This window comes from Condylura cristata, unplaced genomic scaffold, assembly GCF_000260355.1.
Source record: "Condylura cristata isolate star-nosed mole 26May11 unplaced genomic scaffold, ConCri1.0 scaffold00002, whole genome shotgun sequence".
NCBI classification, from domain to species: Eukaryota; Metazoa; Chordata; class Mammalia; order Eulipotyphla; family Talpidae; genus Condylura; species Condylura cristata.
Window position 1 is genome coordinate 1,996,577 of NW_004567103.1, and position 25,682 is coordinate 2,022,258.

Here is a 25,682-nt window from a genome sequence, read left to right on the forward strand (position 1 = left end):
GAAGTCGGGGCCCACGGTTCAGCGAGTCGGATCTCAGACCAGGCACCAGCAGCTCTCAGACAGGTGCTTGGCACTTGACGACGCTACTGATAGCTGGCAGGCTCTCTGAGCGGTGCTGTTACCTCCTTGTGAAGCAGAACTGTGTTTTATGCTATTTAACAATGCTGTAGCACTCAAATGCTGCTTTTGAGGAATGAATACGATGCGACTCCCTAGGATGTAAGTGATGCCAAACTTTTGAAAACAAAATATAGCACACATACTGCATTGACTATGTATAAACTTTGCATGCATTTTACAGTTGCAAAGATATTTCTTACAGGGAACTGTTTCACGTGACCATGGAGGCGGGAAGCACCCGCATCTGCCCCGTGGGAATGGGCGCCCAGGAGAGTTGGTGGCCTGGGTCCAGCGGCAGCCTGAGGACCCGCGGGCTGACCGTGTCCGTCCCAGGCTGACGGCAGAAAGCCAATGTCCCAGTTAATAGTCAGCAGACAGTGAGCTCTCCCTTCCCCATTTTGGTTCTGTGAGACCCTGAGGCCCCCCCTCAGAGGGGAGGGCAATCTGTTTTACTCAGTGACAGATTCAGATGCTAATCTCCTCCAGAAACATCATGACACATTCAGATTTCATGTTAACAGCTACCTGGGGACCCAATGGCCTGGAAAAGGTAACAGCTGAAATTCCTCACACCAGTGCCCCTGTGTGTGGCGCGAGCCCTCAGGGAGTAGTAACAGGATGGGCACCGACAGAGTCAACCCACCACACCGTCACGCGCACGTCAGTTAGGGCTGGTTTGCCTGTCCATGTTCTCAAGCACAATAAATTAAGTCCCAGGCCTTCCAGGTAGAGCAAGGGCTAATTTTCAGCACTATCGTGCTCTGGTCGCTGAGACTTGAGTTCGATCCCGGCCAGGGAGTGACCCACCTGGTGCAGCAGACCTCTCCTGTCTCCCTGCTGCTCCCCAGCAGCAGATTTCAGTGGATCCACCTGTTCTGCTCCCCACTCTGTCTCTGGGGAATCCTCTACTCCCCACACCTCTGGCCTGCACCCCAGCTCTTGTGTGCAGAAATGAGTAAATAAGTTCATGATTCTTTCAGGGACGGTAGAGGTCAATGGCACCGACTTCATGCAGTGACTGCAGAACGTTCCAGGGAAAGGTGATATTTTCCATCGGGGTCTGTAGTTTCTTCTCTTCTGAAGACTGGCAAATTTAGTATTAATTTCAGAGTTATTAAAAATGAACAGAAACGTGTGTCATCCCAAGTGACCACAGATAACAACAAATGAAAAACTTAACTGAATTTCACACAAAACTCAATGCATAGTAAAAAAAAAAAAAATACTATTTTATAGGCCATGGTAAAGAAGAAACGGGAGCTTTTTTTAAATCTGCTGACAAATTCTGAAACTATAGGATTAAAAAAATTCAGAGTTCTAAAATACATAACCTACCCAGATTGAAAAAAAATAGTTGGCATATAAGTAAGGCATTTAAAATATGGAAGATGAGAATTCCTTAAAATAACCTCAATGCTGTGCATTAACAATGCTAAGAAATGATTGTGGTCAGTAAGAAAGACATAGAAATGATTCTTGTTTCTTGCAAGAAATAAATGATATAGAATGGTGACTGAGGTTGAATATTTAAAAAATATCACGCTAGAGATGTGAAACTATTAAAAGCTAATTTGATTTTTTTAAATAAGATTATTTACTTATACATATAAGAACTGGGGTACAGGCCCAGGGGGGCGGGAATGAGAGGCTTCACCAGAGACAGAGTGTGTGGGGGGGGGGGCAGAACAGGCAGATTTAGTGAAATATGCTGCTGAGGGGAGCAGCGGAGGTCAGGAGAGGTCTGCCGAGCTGGGGGTCCCTCCCCAGCCGGGGATGGAGCTGGAGTTGCAATGGTTGCGGAGAGGAGAACCTCATGGTGCTGCCCTGTGACCTATTGTGCCACCAGGGAGGACCCTAAAAGCCAATCTGGAGGGGAAAGTAGGAGCAGCAAAACTTTTGAAAAAACACAAGTGTCTTTGTACCTTTCAAACGTTCTCCGGTAAACAGGGGCGGTAAGGAGGACGGCCAGGGGGTTGATGGAAGAAGAGGACAGCCCCACACACCCCACACACTGCCCGGAGCATTTCAATGGCGGATCATTTTTTTCAAAGGGATTTAGCAAATGACAGATTAACCTGCTGACTCCCACTTTAAAATTATCTGCACAAAGTAACAGGAAAGATGATCCTTGGTGCGCTGGAGAAAGGTGTCCTGAGAGTTTTCAGATCCATAAATAATGGGGTTGATTAAAAATAGGTCATCCAAATCAATCTAACTGCTTTCTATTTTTAATGTAATTCTTTTCATTGATTTTGAAAATGGACAGCCCATTAAAACACATTAATCGTGACTAATTGTGACCCTAAAAGTGTACTCACATTGCAAAAAGCCTAAGGTGAAGAATAAAGAGCAATTTCCCACCACATGAAACCGAGGCGGGAACATCATCAAGCAGAGTGCAGCCCAGCCTTCCCCGGGACAAAGCGTTTCTGGGTGAGTCTGGGAGGTGCGCTGCCAGTGTGGCACCCACTGACCACCTGCCCAAGGCAGCGAGTGCGCTTGGAGGCTGCATGTCTTACTTGGGTAAGTGGCCTCGGTTTCGTAGGGCCGGAGTGCAAACACGACAGGTTCTCCTGGGTGCCCCACTCCCTGGGCCATGTATGCTCATAATTGCAAATACATGTTGTCTCCAGAAAAATGCCGTGAAGGAAAACTAATATTAAAAACAACCCATAATGCCATCATCCGGAGGTGACATTGCAAATTTTGATGACTGTGAACTCAAATGCTCCAAACAAACTATGTGTATTTTTAATGCAGATATACATTTAGAACATTTTGTTTTTTAAAGATTTATTTATTTATGCATATAGAACTGGGGTGCAGGCCAGAGATGCAGAGGCGGTAAGAGGCTTCACAGAGACAGAGTGGGGAGCAGAACAGGCCAACTGTCGAAATCCACTGCTGAGGGGAGCAGTGGGCTGGCCAGGAGAGGTCTGCCGCGCCCTGGGGGTCACCTCCAGAGCGGGGATTGAACTTGCAGTAAAGTGGCTGCAGCTCACTTGGAGTGCTGCGCTTTAACCCATCACGCACCAGGGAGGACCACCACATTTGGAACATTTTAATACTAAAAAAATAAACATTTTAGATGCGATTAAATACAGTTCTTTGAGATTGTTGTTAACAGAACAAGAGCATTTACTGGCCCAGCCCTCTGGCACTGCCTCTGTGAACAGGGCTTCAATAGACAGCCTACAGCAAACTGCTGGCCTGAATTATGTCTTTAGGAGAGATTTCAAGAAATGAGCATATTTCATAGGCTCTTGATTCACACCCCCAAATAGACCAACAGAAACATTTATGCATTGATGCACCATCAAAGTTTAAGAAATATTCACTGCTCAAACTCCTCATAGTTGTCACTGTTCTTTACTTTCACTGATTTGCTAGTTTCAAATGATTTGGCTCGAGGGTCTGAGGCAGATTTGCTGCTTTGAGCCACTTGTGTTTGCTGGCTGATTGCCAAGGAGTGGTGTCGCTTTTCCTTCTCTGGGTTTTTCCGTGTTCCTCTTTTTTATGTTAATATTACTAACACTTGGGGATGGACAATGAACTCCCATTTTGTTTGCCAATCATTTTCACTTCATCAAGAAGTTCTTCATGCCTCTGGGTTCACATTTTAAAAACTATTTGCTTTTGTATGTTTTTTGCCTTTGGTGTCATTCTTGGATTTCCTGACTCCTTTATAATGCCAAAATGATTATGAGGAACATAAAGTAGCTTTCTTTTAGAAAGCATGGAACCAATATAAAGATGCAAAACCTTTTTTGAGTCTATAAAAAATCCTAATGATAATACAAAGAAGTAATTCATCATAAAGTAACATGCTTTTCCAAATATAAATAGTTAAGCTCAACTACTATTTAAAAAATAATGAAAGTAAGTGCGAAGCCATTCTGTGTAAAAAGTGGAGAAAATCAAATATCAGAGGGACTCCTGAACAGTCAGGTTCGACACACTGGATTTGGAAGTCTGTGCCAGGCACAGTGCCCATACTAACTTGGATGAATATGATGAAGAAGGGAGAAGAGACTTACCTGAAGGAAAGATAAGATTGTAGGCAACATAGATTAGATTGAGAAAACTAGGAAGTTTGATGTTATGCAGATGAGTTAGGTCTTTCTTTAGAGAGCCAGGCCCAAAAAAGTCAGGTGATGTCACATGGGGTAATGGTAAGCCATCCCAGACTTAGAATCACAGCAGCTACTAGTTCTGGCACACCTGGGCCATAGTCTTCAGTAGGAAGTGGGTGTCTAGAATGGAGCAAAGCTGAAACCCAAGAATTTTCTGGAGGATTAAGGGGTGGTTGTATGTGATTATCTCATGGACTGGAACCCACAATCCAAAAATTAATGACATCAACATTTAATTTTCAAGACAAAAATCTCATTATATTACAAAAGTATTTAACGAGTGGCAATATAAGGTTACAAAGTAATATAAAATATTTTTAAACCTTTTGTTAATAAATTTTGTGAGAGCCTTACATTTTCATGTAACTTTATTAATAAGATAATACTTGGATCCGAGACTCAATTGGTTTTGTTGCACACAGGTAATCTATTTAATTGATTTTGTAATAATTGAATTATTGCTTCACTGAAATGCATAGCTAAAATTGTTCTAGTAAGCTATTTATACTTCTTTCTAGCACAATAAATATGAAAGTACTAACTGGAATGTTCGGAAAGTTTCTATAATTAGGTTGATTAAATCAAGTGTTTCTCAAAATCATTGTTTAGTAGTTCAACTAACTCTTCGTAGAAGCACTGGCTGACATTTAGATGAATTTACCCAATCTGATCTGATTTGGTAAGATTATACAAATCTATAAATATAATCACTATGACTTTTAAAATTAACATAATGTATTTCCAGGTCAATGTCATTAACTATTCTTCTGCCTGCCACAAAATGGAAGCATCAAGAGTAATTTTTAAATAATTCAAGTTTATTAACACATTTAATAGTAATTCCCTTCACTTTAAAGAGATTGACCTCATTTCTTTGAAGATTTGAAGAATCTCTTTACTTTCAAATATAACCACATTTCTCAAAATTTCAGTATCTAATTTTCATTTATTGTAACATTTTTCCACAGGAGAATCAAATATTGAAGCTAAAACTGTTTACCTATTTCATTTGAGGAACCATCTTGCTACTATATATAAGATATTCATTCCCTTACTCATAGCCATTTGACAAATAATAATACTATTTTGGTCAAAGGAAATTATTAATCGCATTAGCTGATTCATGCAGTTATTCATTCCAATAACCAATACATATTATTTCAAGCATGATGAACAAGAAATGTGCATCAACCTAGACCAACAATTGTTTACCCTGAAACAAAGACTGATCAAAGGGGCCTACTTTCACACATTGACCAGACGGCCAGAGACAGCACGTAGGTTTCAAAGGCTAAGTTTAACTCACTGCATTTTCACAAATTGTTCACCATTCGAATGGCCTCCAATCATTTGTCTTCGAGACTGAATTGGACTGGAGCAGAGAACAATCAACTTATATGTCCATGTTTCTTATCAAACACTCCCTTATGCAATAACAGGTACAAGGCAATCCAAGTCAAAACAAGGACAATGGAAAGAAAATTCCATGTGCATCGACACAAGCACACACACTAACAAAACAGACAGCAGGAGAATAAGCCAAGATACTTTCTGAAAGTTTCATCAGCAAACCTAGAGGCCTAATGATCTTGTACAAAAATCGGAATCTAATTACTTTTAACAAAATCCTCTTTAGTGATAAATCCCAGGACACCAAAGTAAACTCAGCAATGGGGACCCAAGGAAACTAATCTGCGCTCAGGTCTCCATTGAGGCTGACGGACTGCAGCAGATATGATGCATGGAGTTTGGCCAGCAGGAGCCCAGTGAGTCCCTCTGTTGGCCTGAGGGTGCTCTGGAAGGTTCAGGTGAGAGCTCTTGAAGTAATCTCAGCTGGATGCTGCAGCTGTCACAAAACCAGCAGGGTGTTGCCGTCAGTTCTATATTGTTTCAGCTGCAGTTTTAGATTATTGGGGTCTTATGTCTTATTTGGATAAACGGTCTCTAATTTTGTAAGGCCAAGGTAAAAAATGATTGCTTTTACTCTGCTTTTCATTAGTCCTGCATGCGTGTAATGGCAGAGCACATATTCATTCTAGAAGATGCAACAAAACATTTTAACACTATTTATAATAAATATGTATATGCTGAATATTAAATGAGTTGTATAGTATTATAGTATTTATTCTATAAATATTTATTATTGTATTTATTGTTGCATTATAAGTTATTATATTAGAAAATAATATTAAATATTATTTGTATTAAAAATAAGCCATAAAGGCATCATCCAGAGATTGCACTGGAAACATTTTGATATATACATACTCGACTTTTTAAAACATGTAATGTTTATATTTAAAATACAGGTAGATAATTCATATGTTTACAACACCCCCCAAAAGGTTGCATTTTAGATGGTAATAAATACATTCTTTGATTTTGTCATTACTGGCCACTCAACCAGACTTCACTCAACCTGGCTTCTCAAAAGTGCATCACTAAAAATCCTGCAGCAAAATTCTTGCCAACATTCTTGATTACTTAGGAGAGATTTTAAAAGATGACTCATTAAATCAGAGAACAAACACATTTTATGAGCTTTAACTTACACCTTTTGGAAAGTCGGTTTGTTCTTCATCTATTTCAGTGGCGCCCCAGAAACTCCAGAAGAGAGTGAGCCCTCTCTTTGGCAGCGAACGGCTGAGCTATGATGCTTAGGGTTGATTCAGATCGGACTGATGTTCCCGCTGTTACATAGCAGCTTTATGTCAACGCCGTAACAGTGAAAAGCTATGTTTTTCCAAATACAGACAGGTAGTGAGGTTTCCACAACTTTCCAGCATAGAATACTGTACAAGTCACCTCCGTGCAGAATAAATCTACACCAATGACATCTGAAGCAACAGCCAGGTGCACCTATGGCCACAGACATGAAATCACTGCAAGGAGAATGATTTCCCTTGCACTTAATCCTAACAGCCCTTCAAGGATTGAAATTACTGGCCGGGCCAACAGAGGGCGCTGTAAGACGCAGCCGCTGGCGAGATCCCTCTCCAGGGCTAAGCATCCCATCTCTGCCTCAGGTGGAAAACCTGTGAGGCCCCAGAGGCTAAGCCCAGCCATTAAGCCGCAGGGGAAGGAGCAGCTCGCGGCCCCTCCCTCTTGCGTGGGGCTGGGGTGGGCTGGGGAGGCGTTTGCGTTGCGGGCCTAGGCTTCTGCGGTTGCCGAAGCGAGTGGAGGGGTTACAGGGAATGGAATCAAACCTGAGCAGCTTGCTGGGCTCCTCCTTCCTCTGCAGATGGGAAAGGCAAACAGGGAGAGCAGACCAGCGGCAGGACAGGGCCAGTCCAGCTCTTTGACTCGGAGGCCACTGGCCTCAGTCCATGGTTTTGGGCTATCAGCTACAGGCACAACCTTGAGATTGAGAAATTTTCCTCCTGCAGCCTGCCGGACAGTTGGTGAGGCCAGGTCGGAGGATCCCTGAAACCTAGGAGTGGTCTAGAAATGGGACCAACATTAGGAAAGGTAGTTTTTAAGGGGGGCACTACTGGGCTCTCTGGAGAATCCTAGAAGACAAAGGTGTCCAAGATTTAAGAGAAGGAAAACTATATCCAAGGTCTCCTTGACGTCACACCCAAAGCGATCACTCCTTTCACCTATAAAATCGGCTTATTCGGAAATAAGAAAAATTCAGTTTGGAAAGTGAATTATCACAGCCAGACGCAGATGCACTCCCCAGAACAAAAACCAGCACCCGGCCCTCCCTGGTGGCGCAGCGGGTTAAAGCACTGCACAAAGAAGCTGAAACCAGTTCCTCATGAGTTCGATTCCCGCCTGCCCCGGAGGTGATCCACATGGCGCGGCAGACCTCTCCTGTCCCGCCCACTGCTCCCCTCAGCAGTGTACTTAGTCGATCTGCCTGTTCTGCTCCCCGCTCTGTCTCTGGTGAATCCTCTCACCCTCTGCATCTCTGGCCTATACCCCAACTCTGTATGCATAAATAAATAAATCTTTAAAAAAAAAAAAACCAGCACCCCCTTACGCAGCTGGTGCTACTGGGTGGGGTAACTCTGCTCCTTCCCCTGCAGCAGATGGCGTCTGTCCGGGAGACCCAACGCTGGGCCTATAGTTTGCTGGCGGGGCTGAGGGGAAGCCGCTGCTCGCCTCTTTGAGTCGTTTTCCGTGCATCAGTGTTCAGTATGGAGTCTCTAAACACTCGGAGTTCAAAGTTTGAAAACAACCGAACAAAGAAACACATCGAACATCAGCGCTCCCCACGGAAGGAAGTGTGTGAACACCCAACAGCCACAGATGAGAGCTTAGGCCCTTAAGGCCCTTGCTGCAGGCGGGTTCTCCCAGGAGCAGGTGGGGACACAGCTCGGGTGTGGCTTCAGGGGTGTCCTTCCATCCAGGCGCGTGGGTGGGAGCAGCTTGCAGGTCGCCTCCAGATTCCATGGGTGCAGAGGTAGAATCGCTCACCAGGCGTGTCGGACTATGCCCTGCGTGCAGCCCCCCACAACACTCCCACCCCCGGCGGCCTGGCCCTGGTGGCGGGCCTGGCTGGCTCATGTTCGAGTCCATCAGAATGTCTCCTGCACACTGACACCGCCTGAACCCTTAAGTTCTCTCCCCCACTTTTTCCCCATTCCGTCCGTGGCCCGGTAGGGTCGGGGTGCAGGCTGAACAGAGGTGAAGTGACCACCCCCCCCCCAGAGAACTACCTAGTGGCACGCGAAGCTTTTAACCACCACTTGGTGAGCACATCAGCACTTCAGTACGTGTACATTATGAAATCGAAAATAGCCGTTCGGAAGGACCCCCCTAAAGGGGCCGAGCAAGCGCCCACAGATGGGGGGGGGGGCGTGGCTGAAGCCCCCGCCGTCCGTGGCATTTCGGGTCTGTCTTTCGAAATGTTCGCTTTCCCCACCTTCTTCCGTGTTGGTGACTTGCGGGGTACCTTTGGCCCCCAGGCAGGTAGCAGAGGAAGCCCACCTAGAAACCTTGAAGCCACCCGCGAGGACACCTGGGGCACACCTTGGTGCGCAAGGGGAGCGACAGGAACCCACGCGCGCCCCGCCCCGCCAGCGCCGTGCGCACGCGCGCTCCGCCCCGCCTGCGCCACGCGCATGCGCATAAAGACGCGCTGCCTACCGCCGCGAACGTGACGGATCGGGAGGGGCGGGGCATGAAACCCTGGCGAGGATTGGCAGGGAGAAAAAAAATGCGTCAACGTTTTTAAAAGGCCCAATCAGGGCGCGCTTTCTCACGCCGGCCAATGGGAAGCCTGAGGGGCGGGCGGAAGGGCGGGCGGACCTATTTGAATCTGGCAGCGGGACCGAGCGCTGTCTCCTGGGTCTAAGTCGCCATGGAGCCCGCAGTTTGGGGCGACGACCTGCTACTGCGGAAGCTCGGGGACAGCCGGCGCCGCTTCCAGAGGCGCATGCAGCAACTGATAGAGAAGGTGCGGCCCGCACCGGCGGGCGGGGCCACGGGCGGGGTGGCAGGGGGGCCGGGTATACCCCCGGCCTCCTGGCGCTGGGCTCGGGGCGCCTGAGATCTGGGACCTCTCCGACGCCCCCTCCTCCCCCGCAGTACAATCAGGCCTTCGAGGACGCGCCGCTGGTGCAGATGTCCACGCTGACCTATGAGACGCCGCAGGGTACGGTCGCCCCCTTCCGACCCCTCCCCCGCCCAATGTGTAGGGTAACTCATGAATGCCGTGGGGCCCCCTCATGTGTAGAGTTGCTGTCATGAATGCCGTGGTGTCTTCTGTTTAGTGGTTGATGTTAGGAACCCACGTAAAAAACTAGGGGTTCTTTTCAGTGAGTGGCTGAGAAGTTTGCACTGGGTGAGGTCAGTTCCTCCCTTTCAGCCTTATTACTGCTCATTATTTAATATTAATGAAAGCAAGTCACAGGCCAGATGCCTGTGCTCTGGGCCAGCCTCAGAAGGCTCCTACTTGGGCCTGGGCCGGGGTCCCCTGCCCCCACTCATCTCTTGCGCCTCCTTTGAGCGCAACTGGGACAGAAAATGTGTTCCAAGTTACTCGCATGGCCTGATTTTTCTTTCCACAGGCTTGAGGATTTGGGGTGGAAGACTAGTGAAGGAAAAAAGCAAAGCACAAGTCCAGGTATGTGATGTCAGGTGTCTTGCGTGGAGAAATAGGCATGTGAATAAGGTGTGTGAGCTGTGACTGCCAGGACCCCCCAGACGCCACCTGGGCAGCTCTTCTGTGGGTTTGCTCACCCTTTTCCTGTCCTTAAGGATTTAAGGAATATTTCTTCTGTTGCTTATCAAATGTGGGAGCAGCTGAATGCCGCTTAAGGCCTTCCCACCCTGTTTTTACCCTGCCACAGGCTGGGGCTGACTCCTGGGCCCCACATGTCAGGCTGGGCCAATGGGGTGGCCCTCCCCAGCTCCCCACTTCTGTATGGCTGCAAGCTTGCAGAGCTGCCAGTCAGAGATGTGGGATTGACTTGCCCCCCGCCCCCACCAGTTCTCAAACCAAGTTCAGCCACAGTTCACCAAGCAGCAAGTTACTCCAGGTCCACCTGCCTGCCGGCCCAGGTGATCCTGCCACTGAGGTGAGGCAGAGTGTTCTCCAGGCAGGAAGCCAATGCTTCGTGGTGCAGCAGCCCCAAACTCCTAACCCTTAGAGAGGATGCCCCAGGGCACCCCTGCAGGAGCAAGATCATAGGGTGAGGGCTTCTGAAACATTAGCCAGCCTGGTGTCTCAGTCTTCAACTGCACTGATGCCAGACCAATGCCAGCCTGTAGGGGTGGTAACGGCTGTCAGGACACTGTAGCCGGTGGGAGGCCACAGACAGCACAAGGGCCCTGGCTGCCTGTCAGTGAGAACCTGGCCAGGACCGCTGACCGCTCCTGCCCAGTTAAGGCGTTACCTGGCTCCTCGGTGCTGCTGAAGCTTTGGAAGGAAATTGGGCCTCAAGTCCAAGAGGCCAGCACATGGTTAAGATACAACCAGAGGCCCCAGGGATTGTCCCTGGCGATCCCGTGACAGTTTGTCCTGTTTAACGTGGGCCGAGTGGGCCATTCCACTCCTGCCGGGGCCCTGCTCGTCCCGCTCCAGGACTGGCCTCCGGGTGCCTTGTGAAGTGCCGCCCTTGGCGTGACTGGGGGAGGGCCTGGCTCTGTCGTCTAGGGGCTTCGAGGCCTTTTATGCCAAAGGCGCTGCAGTCAGGTGCCACACCTGCCCTCCCCCGGAGCTGAGGGGGTGCTGTAGGGCGTCCTACTAAAACCCCTTGTCTGTCGACTCCTGCTTTTCAAGGACTCCCCTGAGGAGACGGTCAGCAGGGGAGGTGGCCCCACGAGCACCTCAGCCAGCAGCCACCTGCCCGCACCTGGCACATGCAGGAGAGAGGGTGAGTGTCCAGGCCAGAGGACAGCGCTGGGGTCAGCCCCGCCAGTCTCCACTTCAAGTGTGGGCTCCCCATTGTCACGCTGCGTGGAATGTCTGCACACGCTGGTTATTTCCCTGTGAGCTCTTTGGGGTCGTGGTCTTGGCTTGTGGGGTTTTTTGTTTCTTTTTATTTTTACTAGAAAGTTTGTTTTTAATTAGACTGAAGAGTTGCCCTCTAGGGCATCACTGTGAGCCGCTGACTTCTGCAGAAGTGCTGGCGGTTCTCCTGGGCCTCCTTGCCCGCCCTGGGGCCAGCCCCGGGGCTCCCCCCTCGCAGGAGGCTCTAGCGTCCATGGTCCGGGGCAGCCGGGGATGGTGAAAAGCTGCTTCTCCCTGTCACCGAGGCCCGTGCCCAGCCAGAGGCTCTGGGACAGTCACCCGACTGTGCCCTCACAGACAGCACACGGGCAGGCAGGCGCCTGGGGACTGGGGGTGCAGAAACGTGCCCTTCCTGACGCTCGTGACGGAGCGCGCCCTTCCACTCGCAGGCCCAGGAAGCAGCGACGACTGTACCACCTTGTTCGAGGAGGATGTGGTTGCTGGAGCCTGGGTGGTGAGTCCTGCCAGTGGGGTGGGGTGGGCTGGCGGGCACAACTTTGCCCTCCCTCCAAGCCCCCTTCCATCCTGCTCTTCCCTTCTTCGCCCGCCGTGATTCCCAGCCAGCCGTCTGCCAGACCCTGCTTTGCTGAACTCTGACTGTCAGGGATGTCTGAGGGCGAGCTGGCCCAGAGGCCCTTCGCCTGTGGGCCCCGGCGCTGGGAGTGGGTCCCCGCCAGGCTTCCCTATAGAGGCAGGTCGTGGGGAGTGTCCCAGCCGCTCCTCCCTGCCACCCTCCAGTGCCCTGCGGTCCGCCGGCGCCCGTAGGAGAGTGTCACCCTGTCTCCACCCCTGGAGCACCCCATGTGCTATGGCAACCCCCGCCGGTCAGGTCGCCACTGGACTTCCTGCTGCCCATGGTCTCTATCACTGGGAGCTCACCCCTCCACCTGCAGCCACCTGTCTCCCTGGATAAGGGGGTACCCCAGGGAAGGGAGGTGCTGCCCGCTGATGCCTCCTGCAGGGCGGCAGCAAGGAAGAGGCAGGCGCCCCAGCTTTAAAGAGCTGAGTGTGGGCCCTGTCTGCGCCCCACCCCCTGGCACAGCCCACAGGTGCAGAGCACAGGGCGATACCCAGTGGGAGGCAGTCAGGCGGCTGGAGCCCCTGTGTTGGCAGTGCGGGCCGCGTGGCGCCACCCCCGCTGTGCTGACGCATCTGGTGGCTTGAGCCTTAGGGTGTTTTTTGGGGGAGGTATCTTTTCACTTTGGAGTCCCCGGATCAGGTTTGGGCAGGCCTCAGCAGAGGGCTGGACCCCTAGGCGCTGCCCGAGGTGAGGGCGCCTTCCAGTGGGGCTGGTGTGGTTCGCCCGGCCGGGCCGCCCCGCCGACGTGCTTCCACGCTGACCCCCTTTCTGCTCAGCCCGCAGAGCCTCCGCCTCCTTTGGAGGACGAGCTGAGAAGGAAATACTTGACCCAGGTGGATGCCCTGCTGCCGGATGAGGAGGTAAATTCTGCCCCAGAGTTTGCCTTTTCCTAGTAAGATCCTGCCGGAGGCCGCTGCCGAGACCGCCTGTCGGGGGCCTCCCACCACTTCACGGGCCGCAGCAGCCCAGAGAAAAGGCCCCGGGGCTGCTCGCCACCCCCATTGGGGAACTCGCGGTGCTGGGTGATGTGGGGCAGCTCGCAGAGGCTGAGGATAGAAGGGTTTTCAGCTGCACCATCAGGGAGGCCCCTGGCTGCACCCCCCGGAGACCAGGCTGGCAGGGTGCAGGGTCCTGTTCGGCTGCCGGGTAGTCGTGCTGCCGGGAGCCCCGTGAGGGCAGGGTGCTGGCCCGGGCGGCTGGGCCGCCAGCTCCCACCACAGCAGCTGCCCAGCCTTGCCAGAAGCAAAAGGGGGCCCAGTGAGGACCCGGCCCCCCCAGGTCCTGGCGTCGCTCCTAGGACAGGCCGTCTTTGGAGCAAATCGCTAGAGCTATGAGTTGTACACGGAGCCTTTGCTGTGATTCCAGCGCCCCGGTGACGGAGATGACGCCGGCGAGCCCGCGTCCCTGGTCCCCGCCCCGGCCTCCCCGGCTGGGCCACCCCATGGTGAGTGTGACAGAAGGACCCCCGCTGGCCCCCGGAAAGCTGCCCCTCCCCCACGGGGTGCCATTTGCGTGCGGGTTCAGTCAGCTGCTAGGGCAGCCGGGGTCAGAGGTGCATCATCAAGGCGTCGAGAGCAAACTGCCTTCCTCCGCGGGCTTCTGGCCTGGGCCGGCCCGCTGGCCCGCTGCTCAGCGTGCCGCACCTCTGACGCCTCAGCAAGCCGCCTCCGCCGCTGTCGCAGGCCCAGTCGCAGGCTGCGTTTCTTCGCGCCCCACCCCGACTGCTCGGGGCCCCCCCGGAGCTTCGTCCTCTTGTGTCGGCGCTGGGGCTGGCGGACCCCCCCGGGGGGCCGGTGGGCAGCGTTCCCAGGGAGCCCTGCGTGGCGGCCTCCTTGGTGGTTTGACAGGCAGGGTCCCCGGAGCCCCCCACACCCCACTGCCCCTCAGACGAGTCAGCTCCGTCCGGAAGCTTTCCTGAGGGTCCTGGCCGGCGGTTTTGCGCTGACCTGAACTCATCCGACTGCCCGTGGTCAAGTTCACATCCGGCATTTTTGGCAAAATGCTTTGTAGCTGTTGTGTTTGCGTGTTCAGATGCCGGCCTCTGTCCCTGGGGCACCTCCCCCAGTGGCCTCTGTCCCTCGGTCTCGACCATGGCTGTGGGGGTGCTGGGTGTTCTGGTCCTGCGTGTCTCCGTCAGCCATCTTCCCTCCGTTTTCTCTCTTGACATCCCCACACATTTATGTTTTGGCTTTCCTGGGATCAGCAAGAACTTACAACTTAATTTTAGCTCACATGTCGAATCCATGCCAGCCTTTAGCTCGATGCTCAGGAGTTCCCAGTTCGGGCGGGGGCGCCCCCTTCCACACCTCCCTCACCCGCCGCAGTCGCTCTCCCCATGCCGGTTGTCACCACCGGCGAGGGAGACAGCTCACCCGGCCCATGGCACGTCGGTCAAGCAGTCCAGGGTGGCTTCAGAATCGGGCCTCCGTCCCTCCCTGCCCGGGACTTTGGAAGAAGGTCTCCAAGCGGCTCTCTGTCTCAGCTGCCTGGCGTCTGCTGTGCAGGGCTACTTGGATACTGTTTTCTGGACACAGCTCTTGCCAGCAAACAGGCTCATCCTTTCGCTGTGTCTGCACGCACCGCCCCTACCCCTGCTGGCTTCCTTTCACTTCTTTCATTAAGTAACACACTTAGCAGGAGGGAGCCGTCAAAGCCGTCTAAAGCGGCACATTCAGGAGTCTCCCTTCCCCCCCCCACGCACCCCTGGCCAAACAGTGTCGTCATTCTCTGGTCTCTGGCCTTTGAGAAGCACCCATCTCCAAGGGAAATTTTTGAAGGTCAGATGCCGGCAGCAGCTTGATTTTGATGCTGGAGAGAAATCTCTGAGGAAGGTCTATTTCAAATGTTTGCAGGGTTTTTGTGGTGGTTTTTTATCTTTTTGTACTACATTTAAAAAGCCCTTATAGACACGCCCCCGTCTCCCTTTCATGATCTTCGCATGGGCGATGTGAACGGTAAGCCCTTGCCTGTGTGTTTCCTCAGGACGCCGGGAGGGCCCGATGCAGCGGGCTTCCTCTCCCGGAGCGGGCCAGCCCTCCCGGCCCTGCGCAGCAGGCATGGCCGTCGCGCCTCGGACTGGCAGTCCCTCCCTGGAAGTGGTTGGCGGCGACGGCTTCGTGAGCGGCCAGGGCTGCGCGGCCGACGTCTGCAACGCCACGCTCAGCGACCTGTACGCGGGCATGCTGCACTCCATGAGCCGCCTGCTGGCCGCGCGGCCGTCCTGCGTCATCTCCACCAAGACGTTCGCCCTGCAGAACTGGGGCTCCAGGAGGAGGTGCAGGTGCCGGCTCAGGCTCAAAAGGACGGTCTGCCGGGGAGGCAGGCATGCCGGGAAGCGCCCTCGGGAGACACCATCGCCCCCGTCCGAGCCAGGGGCAGGACGGGGAGCCCTGAGAGACCGCGGGAACCTGCCGGCCCCGCCCGGCCCCCGGAGAGCCCCAAGGCCAGGGAGCGCTGCTCTCCAGGCGTGCCGGCCCAGCCAGCCGGCAGGCGCAGACGGGAGCGCTCCGACCGGGCCGTCCCAGGTGTACTCCTCCTGGACTTTCCTGGAGTTCGGGGACAGGCGGCGTCTGGATCAGGAGAACAGATTCATGACGTTGAAGTGGTTAATTTCTCCAGTAAAAGTGGTTTCCAGACCAAGAATCCCGGGTGAGGGAAGAAGTCATTGCAGGGAGATCAAGGTCAAATTCGAGAAGCTTCATCGGGAATTTTGCCGGAGTCCTGGGAACCAGCCCGGCCGGGCTCTCCCCCCGGCCTCCCCAGCAGTGGACATGCCCCGAGGTGGCCCCGAGAGCCCGGTGTCCTCCCGTAGCCTAGGGACCCAGCAGTCCGGCACAGCCCCCGGGAAAACAACAGCAAAGAGGTTATGTCGGGTTTTCGGGAACCTGGGCGAAGGGCCAGTGGGAGTGGGTGGAGGCCGGCCCATCAGGGACGCGGCCCCCTCGCCGGCCAGCCCGGGCACCGCGCGGGGCCCCGGCCACTCGAGGCACTCCTCTGACCCTCAAGGCAGCCACCTGTGGCGGTTCAGGATGTTGGCGTCGCCCAGCAAAGCGCTCTCACTGCCGAGGCCGCAGCCTGGCGACCGGAGGGCTCGTTACAATGAGATTAAGGAAAAGTTTGACCAACTTCATGAGAAGTATCGAGCAGAATTGCCAGAGGGCACAGAGGCGCCTCCGAGGCCAGGGAGGTGTGCAGGTGAAGCAAGGATGCACGTCCAGTACCAGCAGGAAGGCGCCCCTGCGGAGTCAGGCCCTGGCTCTGGCTCCCCGGAGCCCCGAAAGCGGGCCCCCGCCTGGTGGAGCCTGAAGGGCCCGCTGTGCCCGGGCCCCATCGAGGTGCAGCCCTCCACGTGGTTCGTGACCGATGCCCAGGGACGCCCTCCGTGCCCTGCGAAACGACGCCGGCTGTCGGACCCCCAGGTGTGTGGCCGCTGGGCGGAGGCCCCGGACTCCTGGCGAGTGGCGAGCGGGGCCGTCCCGCGACCCAGGAAGGCGGGCACCTCCTCAGAGCCCGGCGGCGAGGAAACAAAGGTAGGTCCCCGCCTGTCAGGTGAGTGTGGCGTTCCAAAGGCTCCCAAACCCCCGCCTTCCTCTAAAGTCAGCCGCTGCGGCGAGCCCTGTGCCGTGTGAGCCGCACAGGTGCAGCTGAGGGTTGTCGCCGGTGGCGCTGCGGGGAAGGCCTTCGGGGGCTCCTGGCCGCCTCCCTGAGCGTGCGCTCACTGCCCTCGCCCAGCCCCTCGCCAGGCTCCGCTGCTCACCCTCAGGAAACGGCCGTTAGGCACAACTGACCTGTCGCCCGGCCTCCACAGCGGGACAGAGCCCCCGAGAGCCCCAGGCTCCCTGCTGAGCTCCAGTTATGGGGGTCATCCGTGCCTGCCCCCACTGGTACCATCCGTCTGTGCACAGCACTTAATGCCAGAAACACCAGGCTTTGCTTCGGCTAATCCATTTCCACGCCCAGCACCTCCGAGAGCCAGCCAGCAGCAGGCCACAGGCCAGGGTGACGGGCCGCGCCCCTCCTGGGCCCAGGGCTGCAGGGACACCGGACTTGGCCGAGGAGGAAGCAGGGAGCCAGACCCAGCTCCAGCCCCCGGCAGACCCCCCCCTCTGGCCGGCTGGCTCGCTCCCGCCCCAAGGGCCCTGCTCCCCCTTCTGGCGGGGGCACAGTGCTCCGGGCCACCGACCAGACCACCAGACTAGGGTCACCACAGGGCCCTGGGGGGCACCACCACGTGCTATGGCAGATGCTTCTCGAATGCCCGCCTGTCTGTGTGCTCCGCCAGCCCTCCTCGGGGCTCCCCTATTAGTTGAAAGGGGACCCCCTTCACCAAAGCGGCTGAGCCCCAAAGCCCCCGGGGCTCCTGCCCTGGCACCGGGACCGCACCGCTCCCGGCCCGCCGCCCTGGTGCCCGCCTCGGCCTCCTGCCCGCGCTCCCTCCTGCTGGTGCCTCGCGCTCCCAGCCAGCCCCACGCCTCCCCCAGAGTGCGCTCGCTCCCCTGGAGTGGGTGAGGCCTCACGGCCACCCGGGGGCCTTCCGCGGTTTCATCTTAAACCACCACGTAACACCTGTGGTGAAATCTGACTGAAATCATTTTCTCTCTCTTTCCCCCAGAGGAGAGAGCCACACACCTTTCAAGAAGGAACAGAAAAGTGACCTTGCATTGGAAAAACTCACAGCGGAACACTGCAGCCAAGTTACTTGCAGCGTGTCCATGGCCCTCCCTCACCTCTCTCGTTTTTAATTTCGAGCGTCATGAGAACTTGCTTCACTTCGGCGCAGATGGCAATGAACTCGCTTCTGCTGCATCCTCAGTGTAGGAATTAACTGAATAAAGTTGCTCGAGTAAGACGTGTCCCTGCGGCCTCCAGGTGCCAGCATTCCTGTGCCCCTGTAAATGTGGCGGTGTCCGAGGGGTCTCCCCCGCCGAGGCCCCGGAGCCCCACCATGCGCCCAGGGAGGGAGACCGGTTGTACAGCTGCCGGTCAGGCCGGGCACCGGCCCTTCCGCACGAGGGTGACGCCCGGGCCAAGCTCACGCGTGCAAAGCCCGCCTGGCAGGTTTAGGTGTACATGTGGTGTGGACGGTCCCTGGGGGCCCCGTGGCCGTCCACCACCTGGTAGGACAGCAGGGGGCTTTTTATGAACTACCAGGTAGCAGGCCAGTGACAAACCCGGGACCTGGGTAAGTAGTTATTATCTTGCCAGGGGGTGTGGGGTTTTTTGTTTTAAGTGACAGGGCAGAGGCAGGATTAGGTTACCCACCACCCCTAGCCCTGTCATGACACAGGGTGACACCCCCACATCTTAGAGCCGCAACCATACCCCCTTGTGTATTTGCTCAGCTGCCCTGACAACCTCAGGCCCAGCACTTGGGCAACAGAAACCTCTCCGGGTGCCGGAGGCTGCCGGGTGACCCCAGGGAGCTGGGCTCTGTTGAGGGCATCTCCTGCGCCATCACAGGCCGGGGCATGTCCAGCCCAGGCCTGGTGGTGAGGGGCCTGCTGCCTGTCCCTGCAGGCCCATGTCCCCTCGGCGTTGGCTGGCGGGGACGGCTGGCTCAGCTGTGCCAGGGCCAGAGAGACCCCGGGATTCTTCCCAAGAGCACGACCTGTTCTTGTATCAGGGAAACCATGGCCCCATCAGCCTTGCCTAAACCGCTGCCCCAACCAGCACGTGCCGCGCCCCCATCCCAGCCACCCTGTGCTGAGGCTTCCGGCCGGGCTGGGCCCTGTGGCCAGGGGCTGGCAGCCAGGGTTGGGCGTTCTGTGTGGGAAGCGAGGGTGAAGGCACCAGGCAAGCGTCTTGGCCAGCTCGGGTCTGCTAGTACACGCTACGGAATGTTCCACGTCCACTTCCAGGTAAGCCATTCCGTGCGCGCATGAGGGAGGCAGTTTGGTGCGCCGGGCGCCTGGTCTGCTCCGTGGCCCGCCCGGTGTCTGCCGCTGAGCACGACCAGCGGGCCTCGCCCCCTCAGCGGGTGTGCCGGGCTGGCCGTGCCTTCCACTCCCCCGGCTCTTTCCTGATGGCTTTGCCAGCCGCTAGTCCGTTCTGCCTCTCACCAGCGAGATGAGGCCCGTGTCCCACGTCACCACCGCCTGTGGGCGCCTTTGGTGGGTGCTCGTGCGTCAGGGCTCGTGCCTTCCTGGGGTGCAGGGTGCTCTATCTGCTTGCCTGCTGCTGACGTGGGTTTCCAATGCCAGGTACCTCTACCTGCAATCTGGCACTTCACTGGCATTTTACGATACCGAACTTACATGTTTCACAGGTGGATTTATCCCTTTTTTCTGGGGGTCTGCTGTTATTTTTTTTAAAAAGTTAGCCCGCCTAAAAGATCAGAATTACTCTCGCATTTTTGCTTTCCAGGTTCGGTCCATAAACCACCTGGAAATGCTGCGTGTGGCGTCAGGGAACCAGACACCCACCCTTGTCCTTGCACGAGCGGCCCAGGCCTCCCGCGAGCCTGTGGTGGCCAAGCGCGTTCGTTAGCTGCAACGCTCTCCGTGGCTTGGCAGAAACAGCTTCTCCAACCCCGGGAGCCCGAAGCAGTGGCCGGCTCCGGGCAGAGCTGGCTGGCTCCCTGCCAGCTCTGCAGCCCTCCCCCTGCGGCCCAGTGAGGGGAAGGGTCTGCAGTCCCAGCTTTCACCTAGCTAGCCGGCAGGTAGTCTGCGTGGGGAGATTTCCTGTTTCTTCTCCCTCTGCCTGTTTCTTCTTGAGCCTCCAGGCTGCCCCGGAACATCCACGCGGGCTCTAATGACTCCAGGCCACCAGGCTGGGAAGGGTGGGGCAGACCTGGTATCTTGTCACTTCCTCCCGGAAGCTCTCCTGGGTGCCTCCAGGCTGGAAGACCCTGCGGTCAGCTGGGAGGACCGAAATGCTAGAGGGGACGAAGGAGACTCCTGTCTTGGCCAAGAGGCTGTGTGATACCCACACCCCTGGGCAAGCGGGACAAACACCACCTGTGGGCCAGAGTCCTCCGTCCACTGTCCTGGCTCTAAGGAGCCGGCATGGCCGTGAGGGTCAGGAATCTGCACTCTGTGTGGCAAAGGAGGTTTATTTCAAGTGAAGGATGGAAAGGGGCAGTCTCTCCTTTAGAACAAGGCCTTCATACAAAGTCTCTTAAAAGCACTAGCACTGCGGCGGCATCCTGGCCACCTAGGAAGCTCCCTCCGCTGAAGCCAAAAGCCACAGCTGACTACAGGTATCCAAGACTTTGAGAGTGTCCAGGGCTGCCCTCCGGACGCCGGGGTCCGAGTCCAGCTGCAGCTCCTGGAGAGCTGGGAGCGAGCAAACAGGCGAGAATCAGGACCCCTGCGCCCCACACGCTGCTGGAAGCCAGGAGGCCTCTGTGGGCCCAGGGACTGGGGGCGCTGCAGACCCCACCCGGCCCCCAAACGCCTCACTCCTGTCACCAGCAGAGGGCGCTGCATGCTCGCACATCACCCAGCCCTGGGCCCACAGAAGGCTGTGTGGGCCCTCGGAAGGAATCCGGGCGAGGGGCAGGCAGCACAGGGAGGACAGGGCTCCCCCGCCAAGGAGCGTCTCCCTGGGAGCCCCCCACAGACCGCCCTCTGTCTGTGCCCGAGGCCGCGCCGGGGTCCCCGGGCTGCCGCGCACGCACAGTTCCGCAGCTCCGGCAGGTCCAGCCTCCTCAGATAATGCGCGGACATGTGCTTCAGAATGACCCCTGAAACAGCCCGGGCAGCCTGTCACCCCCGACCGTGGGGGCGGGGGCTCGGCCGGACCGACGCGAGGACCGCCTGGGCTCGGGCAGCTGGGCGCTGGGGGGTGAGGGGGCCGGTGGGAGCGACTGACCGCGGGTGCTGTTCCGCCATGGCCCCGCCCCCCAGCAGCTCCTGCCTCTGCCAACGCCTGCGCCCCGCACCTGCCAGGCTGCAAGACGCGATTCTGATCCTGGACAAGCTGCTCTTAACATACGTCACTGTTTGGAGCAGGAAGCCGTAGAGAACATCGGGCTTCTTCTGAGTCTGCAAGAAACGAGTGACAGCCGAGCCCCTGAGATGAGGCCCTGGAGGTGCCCGTCTGCGCCCCCATTCCTAGCTGGTTGGCCAGGGCTGCCCAGAGAGGGCAAGTGCCTATCCCAGCGTCACACAGCGCATCAGTGACAGCATCCGTGGGGCTCTTCAGGGCCGTTGCCTCCCTTCTGGCCTCCAGAGGAGGGTGCGTTTGAAACGGGCCGGCCGTCTAAATGAAGGGCAACGTGCCCCCCAGGCTTCGAAGACAGTTCCCCAAAATGTAAACTATTGCATGAATAATTTCTATACTTCCTCCACTGTGTTTAAGTGACAGTGACTTGACTGCCGGGATAAATAAACGCCACTGTTAACTGAGCTGGCGCCTGCCGGCGAACGTGACACTCGGGGAGGGTCACTTGCCCTCCACTTGTTCTGCCCTCGACTCCGCGTCTGGAGGTGAAGCTCCGTGACCCTGGTCCCCAAGCCACCAGGCGGGGACCCCGACCAGCCGCCCGGCTTCCTCACCAGCACGGAGCACAGGGCTGCCTGGAAAGCCGTCAGGTCCTCGGCTGCGCTGGTGCCACGGGGGCTCCACGGGCCCTCCAGGGCCCTCCAGCCCCAGAAGTGCAGACACTGAAACATGGTGGCCGCGCAGGCCTGCGGACACAGGGTGGCGTCGGGCGGGTCTGGGGGATTCCTTCAAGAGGGCTGACCTCTGCTCAGCCAGAGAGCAGCCCTGGGGCTGTCCTTTCAGGAAGCACCACAGGAGGCTGGTGGTTGGGCCCCCAGACCACCCTTCCTCCCCTGCCTCAAGGCTGTGTAGCATTTCTTAAAACAGCCTCTGGGGGGCACACCCAGCACCACCCTGTCTGCAGCAGCGCCGCCGGGGACCTGCCCCCGGAGCTGGACCTGGTGAACCCCCTTCTCCCCATGCAGCAGCCAGACCCCCACCTCTGGCTTCTGGGGGTACTGAATGAGACTGGAGGGCCCGAGAGAGGCTGGGGAAGCTATTCCCACATCAGAACGCTGCTGCGGCCCTGAGCCACCTCCCTGTGTCTCCTCTGCCCCGCACCCCGCTTTGTGGCCCCTATACTAAACTCCCCCCATCACCCTGGGTGACATCAGGCCCTCCCCAAAGTCCACATAGATGTTCCTGAAAGGCAACAGGGCTGGGGGTGATGGGGCAGTGAGGGCTAGTGAGAGGAGACTCCTCCAGGCAGACGCTCCTGCCCTGGTCACCAGTGTCCCCCGGGCAGCGCCAGGCAAGGAGACGGGATGAGAGCAAATCAGCCGGAGCACAGGGGTGTAGCACAGGGCACCCCCAGCCCCCCGGACACCCCCTACCCTCACAGAACTGGACTGAGGGGACTTCCCTTGTGACCCCAGAACTGGGCTCGAAGGCACCTATGGCAAATGAGTGGCCAGCACCCCTCGTTTGGGGCCAGCTGCACCCCAGAACACAGGAGGGGATGGCAGCACCTCCCTCCTCTCAGTCCTTGCCCACCACCAGGGGAGGGAGAGGCGGGCGGCCCGCGACACAGGCTGGCGTGGGCCGACCCCCACTTGGCCTGCCCCACCGCCGGGGGGGGGGGGGAGGGCACGAGGAGAGACCCAGGACAGGCTGAGATGTGGCCAAGTCATAACGCCCCGAAGTGACCGGAAAGCCAGCGAACCTGGCAGAGGAGAGGGAGATGGCAGAGGTGGTGACCGGAGAAACCGGGAGCCCTGCCCTGTCCCAGAGCCAGGACTCCACCATAGGCCAGGGGTGACCTAGAAGGGCCCCTCCCCCCAAGCCGACCTGGCTGTGGCCTCTGGGCTCTCAAGAAGACAAGGCAAGCCAGCAGACCCCTGTCTACTCTTTTGGGGGACACAAAGATGAGGGGTGTCTCACTTGGGCTGCCTCAGGGCAAGGGTCCTGGCAGTGCAGCATGAGGGGGACCCAGGCTTTCTTCACTTCCTCCTTGAAGAAACGCTTCTTGGAAATTTTTACCCTCTTCGCCAGCTTCCCAAAGAGCACGAAGGCTTTGAAACGCAGCAGCTCGCTCTCCTGTGGCCGAGACAGACACACGAGTCCTGAATTCAGAAGGCCGCACCCCACTGTGACCCTGGCCAGGCCCTGCAAAGCCTTCTGGGTCGTTCACCCCGACCGTCCATGAGGACGGAGCCTCCCCTGACGGCGTGACGCTGGCATCCGTGACCGCCCCTCGCCACTGGGGCCCACCCTGCCCCGGCTGCCCCACTGCCTGGCAGGTACCCACCCAGCACATCCCAGGGGCCCCAAAGGACCTGAGGGCCACAAGGAATGGGAAGAGCAGCGGCCCCAGATAGCTGCGCCCTGTGGGTCACAGAGTGACAATGTCTTTTACAGGGTCCCATGACCCGCCAGCGGGCGCATTGGCTCCAGAGCACAGCTTTCTCTGGGGGATAAGATGTGCTCGCCAGCACACCACCCCACAGCCACGGGGTGGCACACGTTCAAAAGACCCCAACAAGTGCTGGACAGCACATGGAGAAAGGGGGGCCTGGCACCCCTTGGGGGGCGGGGTGGGGACTGGTGCTGAGGCCCAGGCTGAGCGGGCTCCGTTCTGCACTCACGCTGTCGAAGAGGGCCCTGCACCGCGCCGAGATGGCCTCGAAGAAGCAGCCCATGTCTCCCTCCCGGAGCTCCGCCAGGATTTTGGCCAGGGCCTCCATGGCCTCAGAGGTCACGCTGGGGCTCGCCCGCTCCCCGAGGGAGCCCAGACACTTGTCCAGTAAGAGCTCCCGGTACCGCCGCACCTGGGGCCACCAGCAACCATCAGCCACCGGCTGGTGGGCCAGAAGCTGCCCCCACGGGGAGCTGGGGCCCAGGCTCGGGGTGGGGGGAGGCAGCACCTTCTTGGGGGCGCCGAGAGCCATGTTGCCGAGAGCACGCAGGGACAGCACCTGCAGCACCTCGTCCTCCTGGTCCACGCCCTTCTCCAGCAGCAGCACCGCGGGCTTCAGCAGCTTCTCCTGGTACAGAATCGGGTCGCTCATGAACTGGAAGGAAGAACTTGTACAATTACCCCACGAGGAGGCCCATGGCTCTGCCACCAGCTGGGGCCAGCGGTTCTCAATGCCAGCCGCGTGGGTCAGCAAGAGGGGTGCTCCCTGCCAGCCATGGGGCCCCAGCCTGGCCCTCAACCCGTGCGTCTCTTCTGTAAAGAGGGTGACGCAGCCTGCGTAAGGGTCACCTACGTGGACACCTTCACGCCTTCATTTCTTCAATTACGGCGAGGCCGCTGCTGCCGAGGACGAGCGTCGCGCCCCACCCTCTCCTGCGTCTGAACAGAAATGCTTGAGTTTCCCTCATCTGGGAGCTGAACGCTCAAAATGTAGGGCCCTCGGGTCAACAGGGAGCATGTGTGTGTGTGAGTGTGTGTGTGTGTGTGTGTGTGTCTGAAACACCCCTAAAGAAAGCTGCCGAGCTGGTAACCTCAACATCGAAGACCCACTCCTTGATTACTGACGGAAGGCGGCACTGCTCTGATGTTTGGATCTGATAAGAAAAACGAACGAACGCCACCAGGGAGGCTGCCGAGGGGCAGGCGCCAGGTCAGCCCAGGAGCCCAGGGGTTAGAGAGCACAGCGAGGGCCCACCCGAGAAGGCCCACGGCCAGGCCCAGGATGGCAACTCCACCAATCACCGACTGGCATACTCTCCTCCAATCAGAGCTGCCCTAGAACCTCATTCGCTAAAGCAGACCTGGCCCCGCCCCCTGGCCTATATAAGCCCGCCCTGCGCTCCGCCTGCCCCAGCCCTGCTCTCCCAGATCCGGCTGCCCTCTGGGGCTCTGAGTGAGGCCGAGGCACACGGCCGGTGCCTGAAGCCTGGCAGCGAAGTGGCTTGTGATGTGAATGCCAGCCACATCCAGGGGCCCAGGGAAAGGGTCCTTGGACTCCCCCTGGGTCCAGTTGCGGGCAAGCTCTTGAAGGAGGACTCTGAGCGCGAGAGTGGCTGGCAGGGCAGGAAGGTGGCAGGCGGGGCAGGGCTTGGCCCGTCTCGAGGCCAGGAGTGTCCCCATGCAGTCAGGAACGTGTCTCCCAAAGTCGTCTCGCCGACCCTTCAGGTCCCCTTGGCGCCCCAGCTGCAGGCTAGGGTAGCCGGCCCCAGTGAGGACACCCCTGGCCCTGCCTCCCTGCCTGGCCAGCGGGCTCTGGCCGCTCAGAGCCCTCCTTCAAGAACTTGCCGGCAGCTGGACCCAGAGGCAGTCCGAGGGTCTTTCGGGGGCTGGCGGCAGGCTTCAGGCAGTCGGAGTGCCTCAGCCCACCCCACAGCGCCAGACCGAGTTAACCATGTGAACAACGGAGGGCACGAGTGGTGAGCACGCCCCTCCGTGGGGGCCTCACCTGACCCTTGACTCAGATGCCCCAGAGCCTGGGTGCCTGCGGGG

General features: G+C 57.0%; 2 protein-coding genes across 2 annotated transcripts in view; one reads left to right on the top strand and one right to left on the bottom strand.

The window, feature by feature from the left end:
- Positions 1–9,617: 9,617 nt before the first annotated feature.
- On the top strand, positions 9,618–19,780 carry HJURP (Holliday junction recognition protein). The gene is made up of 8 exons (XM_004674760.2): positions 9,618–9,657; positions 9,789–9,855; positions 10,271–10,326; positions 13,072–13,155; positions 13,661–13,739; positions 15,278–16,824; positions 18,655–18,783; positions 19,658–19,780. The coding sequence occupies exons 1-8, from the start codon at positions 9,637–9,639 to the stop codon at positions 19,778–19,780; spliced, it is 2,106 nt and encodes a 701-aa protein (XP_004674817.2). The 5' UTR covers positions 9,618–9,636.
- A 666-nt stretch (positions 19,781–20,446) lies between these two features.
- Positions 20,447–25,682, bottom strand: part of MROH2A (maestro heat-like repeat family member 2A) — a 35,455-nt gene continuing 30,219 nt past the window's right edge. The window contains exons 36-42 of the mRNA XM_004674761.1: positions 24,142–24,299; positions 23,863–24,045; positions 23,159–23,314; positions 21,793–21,924; positions 21,177–21,279; positions 20,913–20,978; positions 20,447–20,568 (exon numbers count right to left, since the gene is read on the bottom strand). Coding sequence (XP_004674818.1) covers positions 20,447–20,568; positions 20,913–20,978; positions 21,177–21,279; positions 21,793–21,924; positions 23,159–23,314; positions 23,863–24,045; positions 24,142–24,299 — 920 coding nt within the window. The remainder of the gene's footprint in view (positions 20,569–20,912; positions 20,979–21,176; positions 21,280–21,792; positions 21,925–23,158; positions 23,315–23,862; positions 24,046–24,141; positions 24,300–25,682) is intronic.

What these genes read in the sequence shown, in the direction of transcription:
- HJURP (XM_004674760.2), top strand. Translation starts at nt 9,637, where the DNA reads ATGCAGCAACTGATAGAGAAG. An exon ending in GACCTATGAGACGCCGCAGG is followed by an intron (nt 9,856 to 10,270) that starts GTACGGTCGCCC and finishes TTCTTTCCACAG; the next exon opens with GCTTGAGGATTTGGGGTGGA. An exon ending in CCGGCGGCGAGGAAACAAAG is followed by an intron (nt 16,825 to 18,654) that starts GTAGGTCCCCGC and finishes TGACAACCTCAG; the next exon opens with GCCCAGCACTTGGGCAACAG.